General features: G+C 36.8%; 1 protein-coding gene across 1 annotated transcript in view; it reads left to right on the forward strand.

The window, feature by feature from the left end:
- The window catches only part of VTA1 (vesicle trafficking 1), a 70,483-nt gene that overhangs the window by 40,342 nt on the left and 5,141 nt on the right, over nt 1-25,000 (forward strand). Inside the window, exons 6-7 of the mRNA XM_081251269.1 lie at nt 9,694-9,867; nt 21,814-21,894. Of these exons, the coding sequence (XP_081107395.1) occupies nt 9,694-9,867; nt 21,814-21,894 (255 nt within the window). The remainder of the gene's footprint in view (nt 1-9,693; nt 9,868-21,813; nt 21,895-25,000) is intronic.

A 25,000-nucleotide genomic window follows, 5' to 3' on the forward strand; every position in this document is an offset into this window, starting at 1 on the left:
GCCTATCTGTAAAAGTCTTCCTTCATGTGAATTTCTGCAGAGCTATTTTATGTATGTATGTATAGTTTCTTATAAAATATATATTGTTTAATAAAGTGAGTATTTTCATAATTTATGATAATATTTATAATTTATAGAGCACATGCTAGGTGTTAGGCACTGTGATAGACATTTTACATATATTATCTAATTTAGTCCCCATATAATTCTGTTGGTAGCTGGGCATCCTTATCCAAGTTCTAATGACTAGTTAATGGAACCTAGGATTTGAACCCAAATCTTTGTAATTCTAACGTCTATGTTAGATGTCATAACATCTAACAGTGTCTGCTCAGAAATGGCTTACAGCTCTAAAAGAGGATGTTATTAAATCTGAATATGTATGCAAAAACTCTTCCTTAAAACTGATTTTTCTTTTTCTCAATGTAGCATTATATTCTCTTGTGTTTTTTAATTGTATAAGATATTCTCGATGTAAAAGATATTGTTTAATAAAAGTCTAATTTTCTGTCATTCTGGAATTCTAGTAAAGCTAGTAAAAAATAATAGATACTATACCTTAGTTAATTTAGAGTAAGAAAAAAAAGAAGTATACTTAATTTTTGAAAACAGTACTGTGTCACCGTATTGTCAGAAAATACTTAAGGAAGCCATATGATTGGTACAAAGAAGTGTTCTAGAAAAAAATTTAGGCTCAACTGAAGGGATATCTGTTAACATTCAAACTCTAAGTTTCCATATCCACTTGATTTCAGTATCTGCAAAATGGTATTGTTTTTAGGTGATCAATATTAACCTATACCCCAGCAATAAAAAAATAAAAACTAATGAAGGTGGTAATTGTTTCTTTCAAATTTCTAGTGATTTAAAGTTTCCTTCTTTTGGAAAAGCCTGAGGTATAGTTAACATCAACATTTTTTAGTCTCAGTAAATATTTGTTATTAAGATTGTTGGTTAGATAATATGGGAGATATAAAATAAGTCAATACATGGTTAATCTAAAACTTAAAGTGTCATAATCTAGTGTTAATGTCACAACTTTTAACAGTATCTCCTTGGAAATGGCTTACGGTTCTACAAGAAGGTATCATTTTACATATATAAATTTTTTTGAAGTATTTGAAAATAAATTGGAGATATGCTCTTTTACTCGAAAAGTACTTCATTCAGCTTTGATTAGTTGATTCAGTAATGCCCTCTGTAGCTTTATTTTTCCTCCTCCAAGATCCAGCCTGGGTTCATGCACTGCATCTAGTTGTCATGTCCCTTTAGTTCCTTATTAATCTGAAATGGTTCCTCAGCCTTTCTAGGTGTTTCTTCCCTTGACGTTTTTGAAGAGTACAAGCTAGTTTTAGACTGTCTCTCAGTTTGGGTTTGACTGATTTTGCCTCATAGTTCTATTAAGGTTGTGCATTTTTAGCAGAAATACACCCCAGTGATATAGATTTCTCTCTACCCCATATTGGAAGTATGATTCTGTTGAAATATTGGTGATATTAACTGATCACTCATATAATGTGTTATCATCTACATCATTCCACTTTAAAATTATTTTTTCCTTTGTTATTAATAAGTAGTTTGTGGAAGTTACTTTGAAACCATGTAAGTATTCTATTTTTTATGACACTTTATCCACTATGTTTAGCATCTCCTGATGATTTTCTAATACCATCCTTCCTTATGTATTAATTGGCATTATACTATAAGGAAGAGCTTTTTGTGTCTCCTCCATTTGTATATTTATTCATTTAATTATGTTAGTATGTGATCATGAATTTATATGCAGTGATTATAACCCAGTACTATCCATTCTTATTATAATGGTCAAATTGTGCCAGAATCATACAGTGGGAGTTTTCCAAACTGGCTTATGTATCTTTTTTTATATATTCCTATCCTTCTTGGAGATTTGAACTTCCTTCCTTGCTTTCTAACACTTGAGAATGCTCCAAGTACATCTAGTTCTTTCTTTGCCCCAGCCCCTAGAATGAGCCTTCCTTTAAAGAGCTCTGAGTCCTTTTTTAGTGAAGAATGATATTTAGAAGCCAAGTCCTGGGCACTAGCTGTACTCATTGTTACTGGTATATCATTGCTTCTGGTCCCTGTCAGAAGACAGAACAAGAAAGTATTCATTCATTCTTCAGCACTACAAATCCTTGTCTTTAACTTATTCACTCATTTGTTCATGTCTGGAAAACATGATAGAGTCAGAATCGTTAATTCATACCACTGTAAAAAGCAAACATACAAATTAGTTTCCTGTTTGCTTAGTTATTATTTTTTTAATGTAAAACCTCATGCATCTTAAATATGTAATGCAATGACTTGACACACAGCTCTCTAAATATAGAACATTTCCATTACCCCTAGAAATTACCTTGTACTCCTTCCCAGTCTATTCCCACCTTGAGAAGCAAATGATTTTGTTGTTTGTTTAACCAAAAACTAGTTTTGCCTGTTCTAGAGCTTTGTATAAATGGAGTCATAATGTCAAATGAGCCCAGCATTTTTCTCTAAGCATTATATCTGTGAGATACACCCATGTGTTATTTATCAGTAGTACATTCTTTCTTACTGCTGAGTAGTACTTCATTGTATGGATACCACAATTTGTTTATCACTTCATCTGCTAGTGGACATTATTGTTGTTTACAATTTGAGGTTATGATGAATCAAGCTTCTTGACATTGAAATACATATATTTTTCAGACATATTTCACATGCTATATGTGAACACATGGCATATTGTCAATTCCTCTGGGTCAATAGCTACAGCAGAATTGCTGTTTAATTTTTAAGAAACTCACAAACCATTTTCTGAAGTTAGTGTACCATTTATACTCTCATCAGCAGTGTATTAGTTTCTGTTGCTCTGTATCCTTGCTTACACTTGGTATTGTTGGTAGTATGTTTAAATATAGCCATTCTGACCCATGTGTAAGGGTTCTACATTGTGATTTAAGGTACATTTTCCCAATGACTGTGATACTGAGCTCTGCGTGTATTGGCTTTTTATATATATTTATGAAGTATCTGTTTAAATCTTTTACCCATTTTTTGTGGTAAAATAGACATATACTATAAAATTTACAATTTTAACCATCTAAAATGTACAGTTGACTGTCATTAAGTACATTCAGACTTTTTAGCCTGTAACCACCGTCCATCTCCAGAATGATCTTCATCTTCTCAAACTGAAATTCTGTGTCCATTAAACAATAACTCCGCTTTACTCCCACCATCCCCAGCCCCTGGTAACCACCTTTCTCTTTTCTGCCTCCATGAATTGACTACTCTAGGTAACTCATCTGAGTGGAATCATACAGTATCTGTCCTTTTGTGACTGGCTTTCTTTTAGCATAATGTCCTGCAGGTTCATCCATGTTGTAGGATGTGTTGGAATTTCATTTCAAAGCCTGAATAATATTCCATTGTATGTATATACCACATTTTGGTTATCAGTCATTCATTGATGGGTATTTTGGTTGTCTCTATCTTTTGGCTATTGTGAATAATGCTGCTATGAATATTGATGTATTTGCCCATTTTTAATGGGTTGTTTGTCTTTTTATTATTGAGTTGTTTAAAATTATGAATAAAAGTCCTGTGTCAAATACATGTTTTGCAGATATTTACTCCCAAATATTTATTCTGTTGCTTGCCTTCTTATTTTCTTAACTATCTTTTGATTACCAAAAAGTCTTTAATCCTGATGAAGTATAATTTGTAATGTTTAAAATTTTATGGCTATTGTGTCCTAAGAAATCTTTACCTGGACTTCCCTGGTGGCTCAGTGGTTAAGAATCCACCTGCCAATGTAGGGGACACAAGATCGATCCCTGGTCTGGGAAGATCCCACGTGCCACGGAGCAACTAAGCCCATGTGCCATAACTACTGAAGCCCGCGCTTCTTGAGCCCGTGCTCCACAAAAGAGAAGCCACCGCAATGAGAAGCCCACAAACCACAGCGAAGAGTAGTCCCCGCTCGCCGCAGCTAGAGAAAGCCCACGCACAGCAACAAAGACCCAACGCAGCCAAAAAATATATAAAAGTAAATAAATAAAAATTAAATTAAAAAAAGAAATCTTTACCTAACTCAACCTCAAAAATTCTCTCTCATGTTTTTAATCTAGAAGATTTTAGTTTGAGCTTTTACTTTTAGACCTTGATTAGATCTTAAATTTTTTTTTTTCTTTTTTTTTTTTGCGGTACGCGGGCCTCCCACCGCTGCGGCCTCTCCCGTTGCGGAGCACAGGCTCCGGACGCGCAGGCTCAGCAGCCATGGCCCACGGGCCCAGCCGCTCCGCGGCATGCGGGACCCTCCCAGACCGGGGCACGAACCCATGTCTCCTGCACCGGCAGGCGGACTCCCAACCACTGCGCCACCAGGGAAGCCCTCAGATCTTAAATTTTTTGTGCATAGGGTGTAAGGTAGGAAATCAGGATTCTTTCCTCCATAAGGATGTCCTGTTATTCCAGCATCATTTGTTACACACTTTCCTTTCCTTCTTGAATTTCTTCAGTTCCTTTGTCAAAAATTCATTAACCATGTAAGTGTGATTTTATTTCTGAACTCTTTTCAGTGGCATTGATGTATTTTTCTGGCCTGTACCAATATCACACTGCCTTCCACCTTGTTATAGTAAATCTTGGAGTCAGACTATTTAAGTCCTCCAACTCTTCTCTTCTTTTTCAAGATTTTCTTAGCCATTCTATGTCCTTTGAGTTTCCACATAAATTTTAGAATAGGTTTCCCAGTTTCCATTAACAAAAAGCCTACTGGAATTAGGATCAATATTGCATTGAATTTATAGATCAATTTAGGGAGAATTCATATCTCAACAAAATTGAGTCTTTCAATATATGAACATATCTTTCCATTTGTTAAGCCTTTGTTAATTTCTATCAGCAGTATTTTGTATTTTTCAGAGTAGAGATTTTGTACCTCTTTTGTTAAATTAAGTATTTTATGAAAATGAATGAAAAGTTCTCTTATAAGTGGAATTATTTTAATTTCATTTTCCAATGTTTACTTTTAGTGTATGAAATACAAATTGATTTTTGTATAATCTTACGTCTTGCAACCTTGCTACATTGACATGAGTCTTGATGGTAGTTCTGTAGATTCTTTGGGAGTTTCTATGTAGATAATCATCTCATCTGCAAGGAGAGAGTTTTGCTGCTGCTTTTCCAATCTTCATGCCTTTTCTTTCTTTTTCTTGTCTGTTGCACCAGTCATGATACATATGTGCATTGTTTTGGTTTGGTTTTTTTGCCCTTCTGATACTGAAGGATTCCCTTTATTTTCCTAGGGTGCTGAAAACTTTTGTCATAAATGTATGTTAAATTTTTTTAAATACTTTTTATGCATTTATTGAAATTATACTGTTTTTCCTCTTACATTCTATTAATATGAGTTACACTGATTGATTTTCAAATGTTAAATCAACCCTACACTCCTTGGTGAACCCCACTTGGTCATGAGGTATATTATCCCTTTAATATATGGCTAGATTTGATTCTGATGTTAAGGAGTTTTGTGACCATGTTCAAATCTTTGTGAGTTTTGCTAACCAAGGTTACACTGGCTTCAGAAAACAAGTTGACAGTGATTTTTCTTCCTGTTTTCTTAAAGTGTTTGCATGAGATTGGTATTATTTCTTACATAGAATTCACCACTTATTGAGGCTAGGTGTTTTCTTTGTAAGAATGTTTATAGCTATGAATTCAGTTTCTTTAATAGATATAGACCTATTCAGATGATCTTTTTCTTGGGTGAGTTTTGATAGTTAGTGTCTCTGTTTCATGATGATAATGATCCTGCAGACATTAAAAGGATGAAGACATTTCACTTAGGTTTTCCAGTTTATTGGCTTAATATTTCTTTGTTGTCCTCATTACCCCTTAATGTCTGTAGGATTGGTATTGATATAACCTCTTTAATTCTTTTTTTTTTTCTTCTTCTTCTTTTGCGGTACGCGGGCCTCTCACTGGTGTGGCCTCTCCCGTTGCAGAGCACAGGCTCCGGACACGCAGGCTCAGCAGCCATGGCTCATGGGCCTAGCCGCTCCGCAGCATGTGGGATCTTCCCGGACTGGGGCACGAACCCATGTCCCCTGCATCGGCAGGCGGACTCTCAACCAGTGTGCCACCAGAGAAGCCCTCTTTAATTCTTAATATTTGTAGTATCTATTTCCTTTTTTTTCTAATCCATATTATTTTCAATATTTTTTATTGTTTCAACAAATGCTCTTCTAAGATTTTTTTCTGTCTTATTTTCTATTTCCTTTATATTTGCTCTTATTTTTTTCCTTCTCTGTACTTGAAATTTAATTTGCCTTTTTTTTTTAAGCTTCTTAAGGAGAAAATGTAGACTTTTTGAAATTTTAAGCCTTTTTTTGGGAATTCCCTGGCAGTCCAGTAGTTAGGACTCAGTGCTTTCACTGCGGGGGCCCAGGTTTGATTCCTAGTTAGGGAACTAAGATCCTGCAAGCCTCGCAGTGTAGCCAAAGAAAAAATAAATAAGCCTCTTTTTTTCTAATATAAACATTTGAAACTATCAGTTTTCTTCTAGGCACTGATTTAATGTCATCCCACAAATTGTGATATCATTTAATTCAAAATAATTTCTATTTTCTTTGTGATTTCTTTTTGGGGGAATGGATTATTTAAAAGTATACTGTTTAATTTTAAAATATTTGGGCTTTCCTAGCTGTCTAAATTTAATTCTGTTTTGGTCAGGGAACATTTTTTTGTAAGTTTTCAGTATTTCAAAGTTCATTAAGATTTATTTCGTGGCCCAAAATATTATCTGTCTTGGTGAATGTTGCATGTGCATTTGAAAAGAATGTATTCTGCATTTATTAGATGTGGTGTTCTGTGAATATGAATTATATAAGGGTATATTTTAGTTAATATTTTAATTGATATTTTATTCTCCGACTATGGGGATTTTACTAGTTCTGTCAGCTTCTTTTCACTAGAAACTTTATTTTATTAGGCACATACACTTTTACAATAGCTTTTTTTATATATATGTAAATTTATTTATTTATTTTTGGCTACGTTGGATCTTCATTGCTGCACGTGGGCTTTCTCTAATTGTGGCGGGTGGGGGCTACTTTTCATTGCGGTGCTCATTGTGTTGCGCCGGCTTCTTATTGTGGTGGCTTCTCTTGTTGCAGAGCAAGGACGCTAGGTGTGTGGGCTTCAGTAGGTGTGGCATGCAGGCTCAGTAGTTTTGGCTCGTGGGCTCTAGTGCTCAGGCTCAGTAGTTGTGGCGCATGGGCTTAGTTGCGCCGCGGCGTGTGGGCTTAGTTGCGCTGCAGCGTGTGGGATCTTCCCGGACCAGGGCTCGAACCTGTGTCCCCTGCATTGGCAGGTGGATTCTTAACCACTGCACCACCAGGGAAGCCCTACAATTGCTTTTTTTTAAAATTGACCTAACCTTTTTATCATTATGAAACATCCAATTATATCTCTGCTAATATTCCTTGACATGAATTCTGTTTTGTCTGTTACTGAAATTAGCCACTTTCAGCTTTTGCCTCTTGATATTTACATGGTATGTATTTTCATCCTTTCAGTTTAAACGTATCTGAGTCTTAAAGCACATAAGTGTGTCTTTTATTTTTCAGTCTTTCAACATCAGCCTTCAAAATAGTGTTTAGCCATTTACATTTCATGTAATTATTACTATATTTAAGCCTACTGTTTTAGCCATTTGTTTTCTCTTAGTCCCATCTGCTTCTGTTCCCTCTTACAGTTTTCTTTTCTCTGGTGAATTTTTCTTCTTTCATTCATTATGACTACATTTTTCTCTGTGGCCTTGAATGCATTTATAGTACCTGCTTTAAAGTTATTTTCTGCTAATTTCAGTATCTGGGGCATGCTGGGGTCTTTTTTTTTTTTTTCCTCTCATCGCGGTACGCGGGCCTCTCACTGCCGTGGCCTCTCCCGTTGCGGAGCACAGGCTCCAGACGCGTAGGCTCAGCGGCCGTGGCGCACGGGCCCAGCCGCTCCGCGGCATGTGGGATCCTCCCAGACCAGGGCACGAACCCGCGTCCCCTTCATCAGCAGGCGGACTCTCAACCACTGTGCCACCAAGGAAGTCCTGGGGTCTTTTTCTATAGGCTCTCTTTTTCTACTGACTCTGGTCACATTTTCTTCCCCCCTGCCCCCATATTTCTAATAATTTTTATTATTGATAACATCTTGTAGCTTTGCATTCAGTTATCTTCCTCTGCAAAGTCTTGATTCTTGTTCTAGCAGACGGTTAACTTGCCTGAACTCAAACACTGCCCCTCTTTTCTTTCAGCTTTAAGGCTGTTGCTTTCTTCAGGCCCCTTAGAATCTTCCCTGAGTGTGCGTGCATAGTTCAGGGCCATATAGGTATTTAGTTGAAGTTCGTACACACATTTCAAGGCTCACTTCTCTGCAACTCTTTCTTTTGCATAGACTTTTGGGTGCCCTCAGGTGAAAAACCACATGAAAGCAGACTTTACCTGGTGAGATTTCCTCTCTCAAGGGCCATCTTCACTTTAATTTCTACCAGCTTTTGATCACTTGCCAGTATCTTTAAAAAGTGTTGGGGTTTTGTTTGTTTGTTTGTTTGTTTGTTTTTTCCTTCCCAGGATGTACTAGTGTTAGAGTTCTCTAATATGGGAGAAAATTATATATATATAAAGTATACTTACATCTACAACTTTACTTAGTAAAATTCCCAAAAGTGGCTCCCTTATTACTTCTTTCTACATAGACAGCTCAATGTGAAATTTTATTCCTTTGTTTTTGTTTATTAATTTGTTGAACAACACACAGGTAATCATTTAATAGCTAGTAAACAATAAATATTGAGTAAAAGACAGCTGTCAGAGAGTAAAGTTCTTATGGAGAGCATAAATGTGACATGTTTTGCCAAAAATGTCCTCCATTTTTCATAAATTTAAAGAATGGGTTTAAAGAAAATTTATTTTTAAGAAAAATATAATATATGCAAAGATGTTACAGAGTTGGAAAGTATTAATTTAAAGAAATGTTGATCATACTGCCAGGCACAACTAAGTGTTTTAAGGAAAGGAAAAAAATTAAAACAATTATTTTAAGAGAAGCTGCTTGTCAATTGCATTAAATAGAATTACATTCAAATGTCTGTCACGTCCGTATAGCAAAATAAGAATATTTGGCATTTCTATTTCAAAATACAGATCTTCCTCAACTTACAATGGGGTTATATCCTGATAACCCATCATAAATTTGAAATATAATTTGAAAATATATTTAATACACCTACCCTACTGAACATCATAGCTTAGCCTAGCCTACATTAAAAGTGCTCAGAACACTTACAGTAGCCCACAGTTGGGCAAAGTCATCTAACACAAAGCCTGTTTTATAATAAAGTGTTGAATATCTCATGTAATTTACTGAATAGTGTACTGAAAGTGAAAAACAAAATGGTTATAAGTGTATCGGTTTTTTACCCTTGTGATTGCGTGGCTGACTGGGAGCTGTGGCTGCAGCTGCCCAGCATCACAGAGAGTACTATACCGCATATCGCTAGCCTGGGAAAAGATCAAAGTTCAAAGTGTGGTTTCTACTGAGTTCCTATCACTTTTGCACCATCGTACAAAAACCCCGTGAATCAGGGACTGTGTGGACCTCATTTAACATTGCATGTATATTATATAATAGATGTTGAGGAAAATGAAGACGCTGGAACAGCCTCTCTGCCCAGTCAGCCACCTCAGTCGTCATCTTCAACGTATGACCCAAGCAACATGCCATCGAGCAGCTATACTGGAATACAGATTCCTCCCGGTGCCCACGCTCCAGCTAATACCCCAGCAGAAGTGCCTCATAGCACAGGTAGGAAGTTGAAGCTTAACGACTGTGAACTCTCCTTTCATAAATAACAACTGCACTTCTCGTATGTGTGTCTCATAATGATGGTCCTAAAGCATGATAAGATCTTTTTAAGTTCCACTTGAACCCACCAAAAAATTACATCCTTTTTGTTGAAGTTGTACTTTAATTTTTTAAGAAATGACAAAATATATTTATGTGCAATTGATTACTATTGACCTTATGTTTTATTAGTAAGTAAAGTTCCTGTGCTTTTCGTGTGTGTGGCTGTTTTCTTTTTCTTCACCTCCCTTTCTTTCCACTTCACTGTTCAAGAATAGCACTGAGGTGAGTGGGGCTTATTATAGGATGTGTCTGTCAGGTTCCCACTGTGATCGCAAGATTCATTTTTCTTGACTTATTCCCTTAGGACCCTGTCTCCGCCCTCAACATGGGTATTATTGATGAAGGAGCAAGCTTTGAGGCACAGAATCTCAATAGCAGTGGATTCTCAGACAAGTGAAAGGAGGGGGGTTGGGGTTTGTTTGGTTGGTTTTTTAATATTACAAACGTGTCTAAAAATAAACCACAGAAGTGATGCCTGCTATCTTTGAATAAATTAGTACTATATGTCTGTGTTTTCATAGAAAAAAGATCTGACAAAACTAGTCTCCAGGGATAAGTCAATGTCATAAGATAAACTTTTGAAAGTTTCAGATACTCTTGTTTACTTGTATTGTTGACAGAGTATCACCCTTACTTCCAAATAGAGGGGCATTTAAAACCATAGTTTAAATAAATCTTAAATTTAATTAATTGTAATTTTTTTTCCAAAAATTGTTTTTAAACTTTTATCTCAGCATAAGGGTAATCTATGGTAGTAACCTATATATTTCAAAATATTTAATTAATAGAATAAAAGTTGTCTTTGTGCCTTGATTTCTACTATTGCGGTTATTCACCATTACTTCATTGACTTTCAAATTTTCAGCCTCAGTTTACCCAAACCATTTAGGTTATTTTGCATGAGTTGTACAACATTTAAGAGTTTTCTGTTTTGACCCTTGTAGCAGCAATTATGATTAGTTTCTTTCCTCCTATCTTAAAGCTTTCAACTTCATATCATCTACAAATAATGCAAACATTTTTGTAAGCATGTTGATGAACATGATAATTTTAACACTGATCTCTTTAGTATCATCATTCTGTATATTTTACCCTGCCTGACTTTTCATTGCTTTAAGGTCTATGTGATGGAATTAATAGGCCAATTTCCATTACTTTTGCAAGTAAAATTTCATGGAACACTGTTTTTAATATTTTATTATCTTTTGGGAATATTCAGTATTTCCAGGGTAAAATGAAGTAAGCAAAACCAGCTACATATTTAGATGTATTTGCCTTTGATAAATACTGCTCAAGTTATACTATTGGCAGTAAATTTAAAAACTGACCAAGAGCCTCCAACACAAGCATCCTTACAGAAGGGTGAAGTGAGAATAAAATACACTTGGGAGTCACATAGTATTAGTTATTAGTTTCTACTCCTTGCTAAACCACAAACTCAACTGTTACTCAGTTTCTGACTGAGGTTTTTCCCTCTTTTAAAATGAAATTAATCATACTTCTCATAGTTGTTTCATTAAAAGGGAAGAAGTATGAAAATTGACTACTATTCCTAACACAAAATCAGTGTTCAGCAAATTAGCTTCCTTTTCCTTTTTTTTTTCTTTTTCTTTTCCCATATATTTTATTACAGAATATTGAGTAGAGTTTCTTTTGCTATACAGTAGGCCCTTGTTGGTTATCTTTTTTTTTAACATCTTCATTGGAGTATAATTGCTTTACAATGTTGTGTTAATTTCTGCTGTATAACAAAGTGAATCAGCTATATGTGTATATATACATCCCGATATCCCCTCCCTCTTGCGTCTCCCTCCCACCCTCCCTATCCCACCCCTCTAGGTGGTCACAAAGCACCTTGGTGATCTCCTTGTGCTATGAGGCTGCTTCCCACTAGCTATCTGCTTCCCACTAGCTATCTGCTTTATGTTTGGTAGTGCATATGTCAGTGCTGCTCTCTCACTTTGGCCCAGCTTACCCTTCCCTCTCCCTGTGTCCTCAAGTTCGTTCTCTACGTCCACATCTTTATTCCTTTCCTGCCCCTAGGTTCATCAGAACCATTATTTTTTTCTTAGATTCCATATATATGTATTAACCTACAGTATTTATTTTTCTCTTTCTCACTTCACTCTGTATGACAGACTCAGGGTCCATCCACCTCACTACAAATAACTCAATTTCGTTTCTTTTTATGGCTGAGTAATATTCCATTGTATATATGTGCCACATTTTCTTTATCCATTCATCTGTCGATGGACACTTAGGTTGCTTCCGTGTCCTGGCTATAGTAAATAGTGCTGCAATGAACATTGTGATACATGACTCTTTTTGAATTATGGTTTTCTCACGGTATAGACCAATAGTGGGATTGCTGGGTCATATGGTAGTTCTATTTTTAGTTTTTTAAGGAACCTCCATACTGTTCTCCATAGAGGCTTTATCAATTTACATTCCCACCAACAGTGCAAGAGGGTTTCCTTTTCTCCACACCTCTCCAGCATTTATTGTTTGTAGATTTTTTGATGATGGCCATTCTGACCGGTGTGAGGTGATACCTCATTGTGGTTTTGATTTGCATTTCTCTAATGATAGTGATGTTGAGCATCCTTTCATGTGTTTGTTGGCAATGTGTATGTCTTCTTTGGAGAAATGTCTGTTTAGGTCTTCTGCCCATTTTTGGATTGGGTTGATTGTTTCTTTGATATTGAGCTGCATGAGCTGCGTGTATATTTTGGAGATTAATCCTTTGTCATTTGCTTCGTTTGCAAATATTTTCTCCCGTTGTGAGGGTTGTCTTTGTCTTGTTTATGGTTTCCTTTGCTGTACAAAAGCTTTTAAATTTCATTAGGTCCCATTTGTTTAGTTTTGTTTTTATTTCCATTTTTGCATCTATGTTCATCAGTGATATTGGTCTGTAGTTTTCTTTTTTTTGTGACATCTTTGTCTGGTTTTGGTTTCAGGGTGATGGTGGCCTCATAGAATGAGTTTGGGAGCGTTCCTCTCTCTGCTATATTTTGGAAGGGTTCGAGAAGCATAGGTGTTAGCCCTTCTCTAAATGTTTGATAGAATTCACCTGTGAAGCCATCTAGTCCTGGAGTTTTGTTTGTTGGAAGATTTTTAATCACAGTTTCAATTTCAGTGCTTGTGATTGGTCTGTTTATATTTTCTATCTCTTCCTGGTTCAGTCTTGGAAGGTTGCGCTTTTCTAAGAATTTGTCTATTTCTTCCAGGTTGTCCATTTTCTGGGCATATAATTGCTTGTAGTAATCTCTCATGATCCTCTGTATTTCTACAGTGTCAGTTGTTACTTCTCCTTTTTCATTTCTAATTCTGTTGATTTGAGTCTTCTCCCTTTTTTTCTTGATGAGTCTGGCTAATGGTTTGTCAATTTTGTTTGTCTTCTCAAAGAACCAGGGTTTAGTTTTATTGATCTTTGCTATTGTTTTCTTCATTTCTTTTTTATTTATTTCTGATCTGATCTTTATGATTTCTTCTGCTAACTTTGGGGTTTTTTTGTCCTTCTTTCTCTAATTGCTTTAGTTGTAAGTTTAGGTTGTTTATTTGAGATTTTTCTTGTTTTGAGGTAGGATTGTATTTCTATTGACTTCCCTCTGAGAACTGCTTTTGCTGCATCCCATAGGTTTTGGGTGGTTGTGTTTTCTTTGTCATTCGTTTCTAGGTATTTTTTCATTTCCTCTTTGATTTCTTCAGTGATCTCTTGGTTATTGAGTAGTGTATTGTTTAGCCTCCATGAGTTTGTATTTTTTACAGATTTTTTTCCTCTAATTGATATCTAGTCTTCTAGCGTTGTGGTCGGAAAAGATACCTGATATGATTTCAATTTTCTTATATTTACCAAGGCTTGATTTGTGACCCAAGATATGGTCTATCCTGGAGAATGTTCCATGAGCACTTGGGAAGAAAGTGTATTCTGTTGCTTTTGGATGGAATGTCCTATAAATATCAGTTAAGTCCATCTTGTTTAATGTGTCATTTAAAGCTTGTGTTTCCTTATTTTCATTTTGGATGATCTGTCCATTGGTGAAAGTGGTGTGTTAAAGTCCCCTACTATTATTGTGTTCCTGTTGATTTCCCCTTTTATGGCTGTTAGCATTTGCCTTATGTATTGAGGTGCTCCTATGTTTGGTGCATAAATATTTACCATTGTTATATCTTCTTCTTGGATTGATCCCTTGATCATTATGCAGTGTCCTTCTTTGTCTCTTGTAATAGTCTTTATTTTAAAGTCTATTTTGTGTGATATGAGAATTGCTACTCCAGCTTTCTTTTGATTTCCATTTGCATGGAATATCTTTTTCCATCCCCTCACTTTCTGTCTGTATGTTCCCTAGGTCTGAAATGGGTCTCTTGTACACAGCATATATATGGGTCTTGTTTTTGTATTCATTGAGCCCGTCTGTGTCTTTTGGTTGGAGCATTTAATCCATTTCAATTTAAGGTAATTATCGATATGTATGTTACTGTTCCCATTTTCTTAATTTGGGGGGGTTTGTTATTGTAGGCCTTTTCCTTCTCTTGTGTTTCCTGCTTAGAGAAGTTCCTTTAGCATTTGTTGTAAAGCTGGTTTGGTGGTGCTGAATTCTCTTACCTTTTGCTTGCTGTAAAGGTTTTAATTTCTCCATCGAATCTGAATGAGATCCTTGCTGGATAGAGTAACCTTGGTTGTAGGTTTTTCCCTTTCTTCATTCTAAATATGTCCTGCCACACCCTTCTGGCTTGCAGAGTTTCTGCTGAAAGATCAGCTGTTAACTGTATGGGGATTCCCTTGTATGTTATTTGTTGCTTTTCTCTTGCTGCTTTTCATATTTTTTTCTTTGTATTTAATTTTTGATAGTTTGAGTTATATGTGTCTGACATGTTTCCCTTTGGGTTTATCATATATGGCACTCTTTGCACTTCCTGGATTTGAATGACTATCTCCTTTCCCATGTTAGGGAAGTTTTTGAGTATAATCTCTTCAAATATTTTCTCAGACCATTTCTTTTTCTCTTCTTCTTCTGGGACCCCTATAATTCGAATGTTGATACATTTAATTTTGTCCCAGAGGTCTCTGAGACTGTCCTGAATTCTCTTCATTCTTTTTTCTTTATTCTGCTCCCTGGCAGTTATTTCCACCATTTTATCTTCCAGCTCACTTATCCGTTCTTCTGCCTCAGTTATTCTGCTATTCATTCCTTCTAGAGTATTTTCAATTTCAGTTATTGTGTTGTTCATCACTGTTTGTTTGCTCTTTAGTTCTTCTCGATCCTTGTTAAATGTTTCTTGTATTTTCTCCATTCTGTTTCTCAGATTTTGGGTCATGTTTACTATGATTACTATGAATTCTTTTTCAGGTAGGTTGCCTAATCATCTTCATTTATTTGGTCTTGTAGGTTTTTACCTTGCTTCTTCATCTGTAACATATATTTTTGTCGTTTCCAATTAAAAAAAATTTTTTGATGGGTGGGGCTTTATTCCTGTCTTACTGGTTGTTCGGCCTGAGGCATCCACCACTGGAGTTTGCAGGCAGTTGGATAGAGCTGGGTCTTGGTGCTGAGAGGAGGACCTCTGGGAGGCCTTACTCCGATTAATATTCCCTGGGATCTGAGGTTCTCTGTTAGTCCAGTGGGTTGGACTTGGAGCTCCCACCACAGGAGCTGGGGCCTGACCTCCAGCCTGGGAGTGAAGATCCGGCAAGCTGCGTGGCACAGCAAAAAAAAAAAAAAAAGAAAGAAAGAAAAAAAGGGGGGGTTGGGGGGAACAAGCCAAAGGGAGAGAACAATAACAAACTATAAAGAATAAAATAAATTTAGAAAAATTAAAGCTTTATTAGGAAAAATAGAAATGTAAATGAATCAACAACAGTGAATCCACAAGGTAAAATAGAACCCCAATCTAAAAGAGGGGAAAAAAAAAAAGCCTTTGTATGGGGCAGAATTTAGGCGGGGGTGGAACTTAGGCAGGGGTGGGGTTTAGGGTGGGGTGGGGCCTAGGCGGGTGAGGGGTGACATTTGAGCGTGGGGCGGGGCCTCTGCTCAGTACCCAGCTGGAAAAGGCCCTGGGGACGGGGCCTCTGCTTAGGACCTGAAGGGAAGGCGAGAGGCAGCATGTACAAAGGAGGGCCTCTGGAGTGTGGAGTTCCGGAGTTTGGAGGTAGGGCCTGGGTGAGGGTGTGGGAGTGGGGCTCGGGCTCCACACGGCAGGAGGTTGGCTCTGAGGGCAGAGGATTAGGCCCAATAGCCCAGCAGGCTCCCCGGTAGCTAAGTGGACAGGGAAAGCGCTGGCCCCATTCCCTTCTTTTCCTCAGAGCGCCCCCTCTGCCTTCCCCCGCCAGGGTCTCCCCCATCCCCACGGAACCTCTAACCGTGTGTGGGTCACTGGGTGTAGGAACTCCTCCCCTCCCTCAGCCACCCCTCAGGGGTGCTGGTTCCTGAGGTCCAGCCTTTACTTTTGCTCCCCCTTCCTTCCCTCCCGCTCCCTCAGGACCCGCATGGCTGGAGGGGGCCTTGGTGGGCAGAGGATCAGGCCCAGCATCTCAGCAGGTTCCTGGGGGCCCAAGTGGGCAGGGGAAACCTGGCCACGCTCCCTTTTGATCCTCTGCCCTCCCAGTGGTTCCCCAGTTTCCCCCTTCGGGCATGGGATCCCTTCCCCTCCCCCAGCCCCCCCCCCCGCCAGGGGTGCCAGTCCCTCCCACATCCACTTCTCCTCCCCCTTCACTCCCCCCCCCACTCCCCACGTCCTATCCGGTCGCTGGGGGTTCCTCCCGTCCCCTTAGGTGTCCATGGTCCTCCACAGGTGCCTGGTACATGCCTTAGTTATGCTTCCTTTTTTTTTAACGTTCCTTCCTATTTCTGTGCCAAAGAAAGGGTATTTAATAGCAAGTTAATGAACACTTTAAATCATTTTGTGAATCAAGAAAAGTGTCACTGTTAGGGTAAGACACTGACCTTACAAAAAGATTGCCTAAGGGGTATTGCTCAGACAGTGTATCTTAGGGCAGAGTTGTGGTTATAGGTCCATATACATATATTTTATATGTAGGCATATTGTGTGTATATACGAGAGGGAAAATATGCTTGTAGTAGGAGGGTTGTAATAGGTTGAACCAAACAAAGTGTCTTTTTGTACAACAAAAGTGATAAAATATTAGTAGTTTCATATGTTCAAGCTAATAGACTCCTGCTCAGAATATCCACACATAGAGATAGATAGCAGGAGGTAGTCTTCTATTTCTGTTAGGAAGTTTTCTGGCATGAGCAGTTCATTTTGATCCATTTAAATCTGGCATGAGCCTTATTTTTTTTTTCACTCTCATGTTCTTCAGAGTGGGACATAAAACTAAAAACTTTGGAACTGCTTTAGGGCATCAGGTGTACATTCTTATAGACTTAGCATTTAAATAATTATCACAGCTATTTCATAAACTTATTCTAACAGAGCTATATTAGATATTGCTATCCCTACTTTACAAACTAAAGAAATTAAGCAGTTATCCCCCAAAAAATACACATAGAAACATACCTAATAAGTAACAGTACTAGAATTTGAATCCAAGACTTTTGGATTTCATGTTTTTGGCACCTGTCTTCTGTTTCCCTTCCAAGGAACTAAAGTTCTATCAAATCAAAACCTACATTTCTCATAATATTTTTCCTCTTAAGGTTGGCTTGAGATATGGGAATCTCCTCTTTGCTGGCAGATTTTTTTTCTATTATATTTAAAACAGTAAAAAAAAAATAGTCCATAGTTGCCTAATAGAAAGTGAAATAACATTTTTAGTTTATAAATATAGCAGATGTTTCCCCTTTTACTCACTTTAAGAATGATTTACTTTCTCTCATATAAAGGTCCAGGATGCACTTTTATCAAAGGGAAATCCTTAAGATAGCTGAAAAGAATAGTATGTACTAATATACAGGTTTTAGTTCTTCCACAGAAAAGCAGAGGGTGCAAGGAGGGTGGGGATAGTGATTGTTTGAACAGCCAAGTGTTTACCTCTTTGTGCTTTTACCACTGTGTAATATCAGATAGAGGCAATACAGCCTAAGGTTTTTCTTTCTCTTGAAACATGCTTTTCACAGTCTGTAAATATTGAAGAAGATGTCAGTAATAAATCTAAATAGATTAAAAGAGTTATTTTAGAATTAATGCTAGCCTTTTAATTATAAATGCAGCTCACCTCATAAGTAAATCAAAAACTTAGCTCTTTTATTGTTGTTCTTTTAAGTGACAGAAGTACTGCATTTGAATTCTGCTGTACAGCTTTCAAAGTGGTTAATATTCTGGCCTAACCATTTCTATCAGTGCTATTTTCCATGACTGTTCTGAGGTTTATTTAACCCAATCTTCTTACATTGCTTACAGTGTTCCTCATAGTTAGCATGTCTTTCTCTTTCTCTGCCTCTTCAAATGCTACTGACCTTCAGGGTTCTGTTTAATTAATACTTTTTACAACGTCTTCTAGAGTTTTCTAACTAACACCCATTTCTCCCTTTTCAGAATCCCCACACCACATAGTCAGGAGAACAATTTAGTACTTAATTAGAAATCATATAGCATTTAATTCTTGAATATATATTAATCTCATCAAATAGCCTGTGTAACAACCATCCGCTAAAAAGTTAACCAGAAGTTACTTGTTAACATTTCTTTATGTTAAGTAATAGAAAGAAAGAAATTTCTAACACAGTTCTGCTTTCCCCCAGGAATGTTTTTATGGTGACATTATTCCAACATACTGTAGTCCAGGGGGCTGCAACCCATTCACAAATTGACAATTGAAATCTTTCCAAATCAAGAAAGAAGGAAAATTTAACTAGATTTGGAAATTTCAAAAAATAAATAACACAAACTAAAAAACATTTTTACTGATTTAACAGATATTTATGCACTTAGTTGAACCTGTATGCTAGGCCCCCATGGGAACATGTCATGATGGCTGCCAAGAACACAGGCCTTGGTCCTTGGGCATGGAAACAAATGAGAAGCAGCATCTCTGACCGCTGCATGAGGCGTGTTGAGCAGCCTGTGCTTTCAGTTCAAGTCTTGGTTGAATGACTGTGACCAGAATTCTTAATAAAATGCAGATTACCTGTGTTTTTCTTTTAATATCGCTCAAGTAAAATTTTACTACATAAGTAAATTATCTCTCTGTAAATTCTGTTTTGTTCTTGTTAAGTAATATCACCTACTTAATTAATCATCTGGAGATGTACAAATAAGCATTTAAAAATTAATGCAGGAGGCTGACCAAAGAAAGTATGCCTTCTCCATAGAGAAAAGGGTTTGTTAGGAGAATTTTAATTTAGGCAGAAGCACAAATTACTTAGTAAGGAATGGCACTGATATCCAGATTGTGAGACGGTTGTCAACTTATCCTCCTTTCTAAAGATCTGTGTGAAGAATATATATAGTCACCTACCTGTGTTTTTATGCTCAGCTGCTTCAAATCACTGGACTTCACCAGGTAGTCTCAAGAGCCCTCTCAAATCTTGCATTCTAACTTAAAAAAATATATGTTATGTAAATTATGTGCCTTTGAAAGTTCAAGTTTTGTGGGGAGAATTATGTCATATTTTTACAGTTTAATGTATTTTGTTAGTATTTGTAAAAATCAAGCAAAAGATAGTCATTGAATTGGTCAGTTTAAATTTGTATGTCTCCTGACTTTGCAGTTATACTTCTGTAATTTTTTCCTGTAAATATATTCATGCATATATATGTATTCAGTGTATAAAAATATTCATGTAGTACTAGCTGTAGCAACAAAAGTTTGGAAACAACGTAAATGTTCATCAGTAATGGATAGCATTATAAATTGTGGTTCATGCATGGAATAGAACACTATGTAGCCATTAAAAAGAACAAGGAGGGGCTTCCCTGGTGGCGCAGTGGTTGAGAGTCCACCTGCCGATGCAGGGGACACGGGTTCGTGCCCCGGTCTGGGAAGATCCCACATGCCGCAGAGCGGCTAGGCCCGTGAGCCATGGCTGCTGAGCCTGCGCATCCGGAGCCTGTGCTCTGCAAGGGGAGAGGCCACAACAGTGAGAGGCCCGCCTACCGCAAAAAAAAAAAAAAAAAAGAACAAGGAGGATTAGGGACTACCCTGGCGGTCCATGGGTTAAGACTTTGCCTTGCAATGCAGGGGGTGCAGGTTCAATCCCTGGTTGGGGAGCTAAGATCCCACATGCCTCACAGCCAAAAAACCAAAACATGAAACAGAAGCCGTATTTTAACAAATTCAATAAAGATTTTAAAATGGTCCACATCAAAAAAAAAAATCTTAAAAAAAAAGGCGGATTTAAATATGTTTAATCTGGAATTATTGCTAAAGCATATTAAGTGAAAAATGCACAGAATAGTACAGTTTGCAGACATATTACCATTGGCAAAACATACATACCAAATAATGCATTCTCCATAGAGAAAGGAGTTTGTCCGGAGGGTTTTGATTTAGGCTAGAACACAAATTTCTTAGCAAAGTACATTTATTTCCTTGCGCATGCACACACACACACACACACTGGCTTGGACACACACATGTTTGTATGTGCATAGAAGGGTATCCTAAAACTAGTGATAGCCCTCAAGTGACCTGGAATACGAATGAGAGGCAGGCTTTTCACCATTTTTTTTTCCTCTCTCTCTTTTTTTTTTTCTTTTTTTTCACTATTTAAAATTTGTACTTGACTTTTCATCCATACCCCTTTGTACTGTTAAAATTTTTGTTAGTTCAATTTTTAGTTAAAAAAGTAAGATTTTCATGAATTAATAGCACCAAACCTGTAAAGTGAAACTAGTTTGTCCTAAGACAAAATTAAATGAGATAAAATAGTATACATTTAAACCATTTTTTTTTCCTTTGGATAAGGATTGAGACGATCCTTCACAGTCAAGACTTCATAGCTGCAGAATGTATTTCAGAACTTCAGTCAACCTTTGTGAAACCATAGCTCTAGAACTCTCATTGGCTATGTATCCGTGACCCTGAAAACTTCACAATTTGTTTTCTCCCTCTCTTCTGTTCCTGTCTTCTTGTCCTAGTGTCTATCCTACTTTACCTTTACTACAGATTGCCTGTTCAGATTTAACCTCTTAGCTTAGGACAGAAGAATCCTGTTTTCTATTTGAGTCCATTAATCAAGAGCAATCAACTTTTCCTGTTCATTTGCTTTCTTGTTAATTGAATCACCTAAGTCTCTTTTGGGAAGTTTCAACAATTTGTGTTAATTTTTTAGATGATTAATAATCTTCAACTCTAGTATATTACTTAATATTAGTCAAGAATGCTAGTTATCCACTGAATATGACAGACATGACAAGTTCTAATAGGAAGTCAAAACTAATTGCTTATTGGATATATAAAAATATTATCTTAAAAACATGTAAACTGGAAAACTGGAATATATAATTTATAATTTCATTCATAGTGATGAAATAGGACTCATCCCATTAGTTAAACTAAATCATAATTATATCCCACCTTATCCCCCAAATTAATTATTTATTTAAGAAATTAAAAGGTAGGGAGTCTGTTACTTCTACAGATATTAAGTAAGCTTTACTTGAGAAGCAACTTGAAGTATTAGACATGATAGAAAATGCAAAATACATAATAAGAAATGTGTGGCCAATACATGTGTGTAAACACTCAAAATGTATTTTTCTGCATATTTCCTGTAGCAGCCTCCACCATCAAATAAGTATATCAAATTTCAGTTCATTAAGGTTTCAAGAAAGTAATTAAGTGAAGTAATGAAATTCCTCCATGGTCCTTTGAGCGCTTTCCTAGAATGTAATTGAGAGGTGTAACACTTTTATACCCATTTATGGTTTTCTGATTTGCAGGTGTAGCAAGTAACACTATCCAGCCTACTCCACAGACTATTCCGGCCATTGATCCTGCACTTTTCAATACAGTTTCCCAGGGTAAGTCAGCTGTTTTATGAGATATAGTGTTTCTGCTGTTTGGGGCCGTTGTTTTGTACTTTTATCTTAGGAGTGCAGTGTATTTGAATGTCTAGGTAATTTGAAACACATTTCTTTGAATGCCTTTATTCACTAGATTCTCCAGTAAACCAAGATTGTTTCTTATTATCAAAAATACCTAAATCCAAAGGCATTTTCTCTTTTTTTTTTTTAATCTTTTCAACTTCTTTTTTTTCCCCCCACTTGGTTGTTCTGTTTGTTTAATTTGGTCATCCTTATTCAGAGTTTTCTTCATATGTCTGCTGAGATTAGTCCTTTTATATTTAGAATGAAGATGTTGATTGGTTATTTTCAGTAGATGTTATTGAATTTCCCCAGATACTATGTCTGCAGGTCTGTTTCCCACTTGATTTTTCTGTTCTCCCCTGTGAGTGGGAACAGGCCATTCAGCTTCCTCCTACATCTCAGCCATGGATGAGGAGATCTTTTCTTGGAGGGGGATGGCAAAGGGTGTACCACACATGCCTTGTCAGTCCTAGCTCTGTCCAGGAAGTTAATTCCACAATTTTGGAGAGACATTCTCTATCTTTTTTTGCCTAAGGTCTCATGTGAGAGATGGGAAGCCATTAAGGCTGAGGGTGTACAGGTATGCAGAGGTTGATAGAAGGGGGGAAGGATGTGAAACTAGTGCAGATAATTGTTTTAGACTGACTCAGTAAAGATCCCCCCAGTCCCACTCCTCATACAGCTAGACCCTCTCTGAAGTTTCTCTGGATAGGCTCCCCAGTTGCCTCCTATATTACATGTTCTGAGTTGGGATTTTTCTGGATACTGTTTTATCTAACAGCATACCTTCACTTAATTTCTACTTTTCTAGAAGTTTCTTTAAATCTCTTGTCAATTATCCTTTCCAGTTTTTACACTCTTTTCTCTTCTCTGCTTTTCCTTCAGTTTTAGAATTTTATTTCCTTTTGTTTTACCTTATCATTTTAATATAGTTTCAGAAGGAAAAATAGTCAATTATATATGCTTAATCTACCATCTAGAACTAGAACCCTGGAATTCTTTACCCAACCAAACTGTCAGGTGTGAAGGCAAAATAAATATTATTAAATATTTAAGGATTCTGAAGTTTTGCCTACTGTACACCATTTCTAAGGAAGTTATCAGAAGTTACTCCATCAAGAAAAGAATGATAACCAAGAAAAGAAATATGAGATATAAGAAATGGTGAAATTAATCTTAGGTCACCTAAAGAAAAAAATTCCATTGACAGCTTTTCCATAGGCTTGAAAAACAATTGCTCTAAAATTAGAACAGAAAATCAGAGCTCCCCTCCTTTAAGAAAAATCAAGCAGATTCTATGCAATACATAGAATAAGAAGCTGTAGAATGGGAAAGAAATGGATAAGAAGCTGTAGAATTCCTTTCCCAAGAACGAAAAGATCCAAGAAAACATTTTAAATCGTACAAGTAGTTTCAAGTAAGAAGCAAACTGAAATATGCCATGATTTTGAGCAATAATAGAATTATGAAATATAAGAAAAGGGATTTTGTTTGACTTGGACACAAAGAACATTCTCCTTGCAATGGCATAGGCTTATCACAAACAGAATACTTTATTCAGGGCAGAATATAAATCAGCACTGACAAGTGAAGGTAGAGAGATATTTCTGGAAGTTGAAAGGTGGAATAAAAGAAAGCTGTTATTAGGACAAGTGTCCAGAAGTGAAATGTTGTGATTTTTTTCTAGAGTTGATGGAATGAGAAATAGAAGACAAAAGTAAGCAACTAAGAAATTTAAAAGCACTAATAAATTTAGAAGGAGATAGGGCAGGAGAGGAGGAAAGTGAGATAAATTCTTTACCTTTCATAGCAGAGTGTCAGTAGATAAAGCCTAAAAACTGATAAATCAAGAAATGGTGGTATAAGCTTATCAACTGGGGTTAGGGAAGTAACCTAGAGAAAACAAAAAATAGAAATAATTCAAATGTGAAGTGGGGAGGGGCAAGGTAGATGACTTATTTAAGTGTATGAGTTACGTTAAGTTTATTCTACTTTTCCTGGTTTTATTAAAAGCAAATAAGTTATAAAACCTAAAATCAAGAGCTGCAATGGCCTTTGAATCCTGAAAGGCCTAGTTTAAGAGTATGTGTATGGGGCTTCCCTTGTGGCGCAGTGGTTGAGAGTCTGCCTGCCGATGCAGGGGATACGGGTTCATGCCCCGGTCCGGGAAGATCCCACGTGCCGCGGAGCGGGTAGGCCCGTGAGCCATGGCCGCTGAGCCTGTGCGTCCGGAGCCTGTGCTCCGCAACAGGAGAGGCCACAACAGTGAGAGGCCCGCGTACCGCAAAAAAAAAAAAAAAAAAAAAAAAAAAAAAAAAGAGTATGTGTATGTTTCATGGGGGAACATAGTGCTAAGGTAAGAAGAGTAAAGAAACTATAATAAACTAGCAAATTACCCAAGAACATAGTGGAAAATGTCTATTAGTAGACAGATAACCTGCCCAGCAAATGCTATATTCCTCTGTTAAACTTGTTTTCCAGATTCCTCTCTACAGTCCCATGTACCTGTAAAAGCTCTCCCTAAAATATGATGTGAAAAATATCTGAAGCAGAAATAGAACAGTGAAACAGAATAAAGAATCCAGAAATCAGGCTACACAGTATGGGAATTAAAATAATGACAAAAGTGGCATTTGGATCAGTGTGGCAAGAAAAACAAAACATCAAAACTGATGTTAGAAAAAATATATATTAGATACTATCCCCCAATTCCTGTATCTCATTTGGTTGTATCTTAACAGGTCGGACTAATGAAGAGTAGTAAATTGCATACAGCAAAAGATTTCCTCTCCCCATTATATTGTTAAAATGCAACTAATAGACCAGGAGGAAATAAATACTTAAAAAAATAAAGAATTACTGTTCAGAGCATACATAAACAGCTCCTGCAAATAAATAAATAAAACTTAACTCTATAGGAAAAAAAAAACAGAAATAAACATAGGGAATGACTTGTATGCTGTTGGTGGGAATATAAATTGGTAAAGCCTTCTTCAGTAGCATTCTGTCACTGTCAGAATTGCAGATGTTTTTTTGACTC

The sequence above is a fragment of the Mesoplodon bidens genome (genome assembly GCF_964165515.1).
Source record: "Mesoplodon bidens genome assembly, chromosome: 12".
In the NCBI taxonomy this organism is placed as follows: Eukaryota; Metazoa; Chordata; class Mammalia; order Artiodactyla; family Ziphiidae; genus Mesoplodon; species Mesoplodon bidens.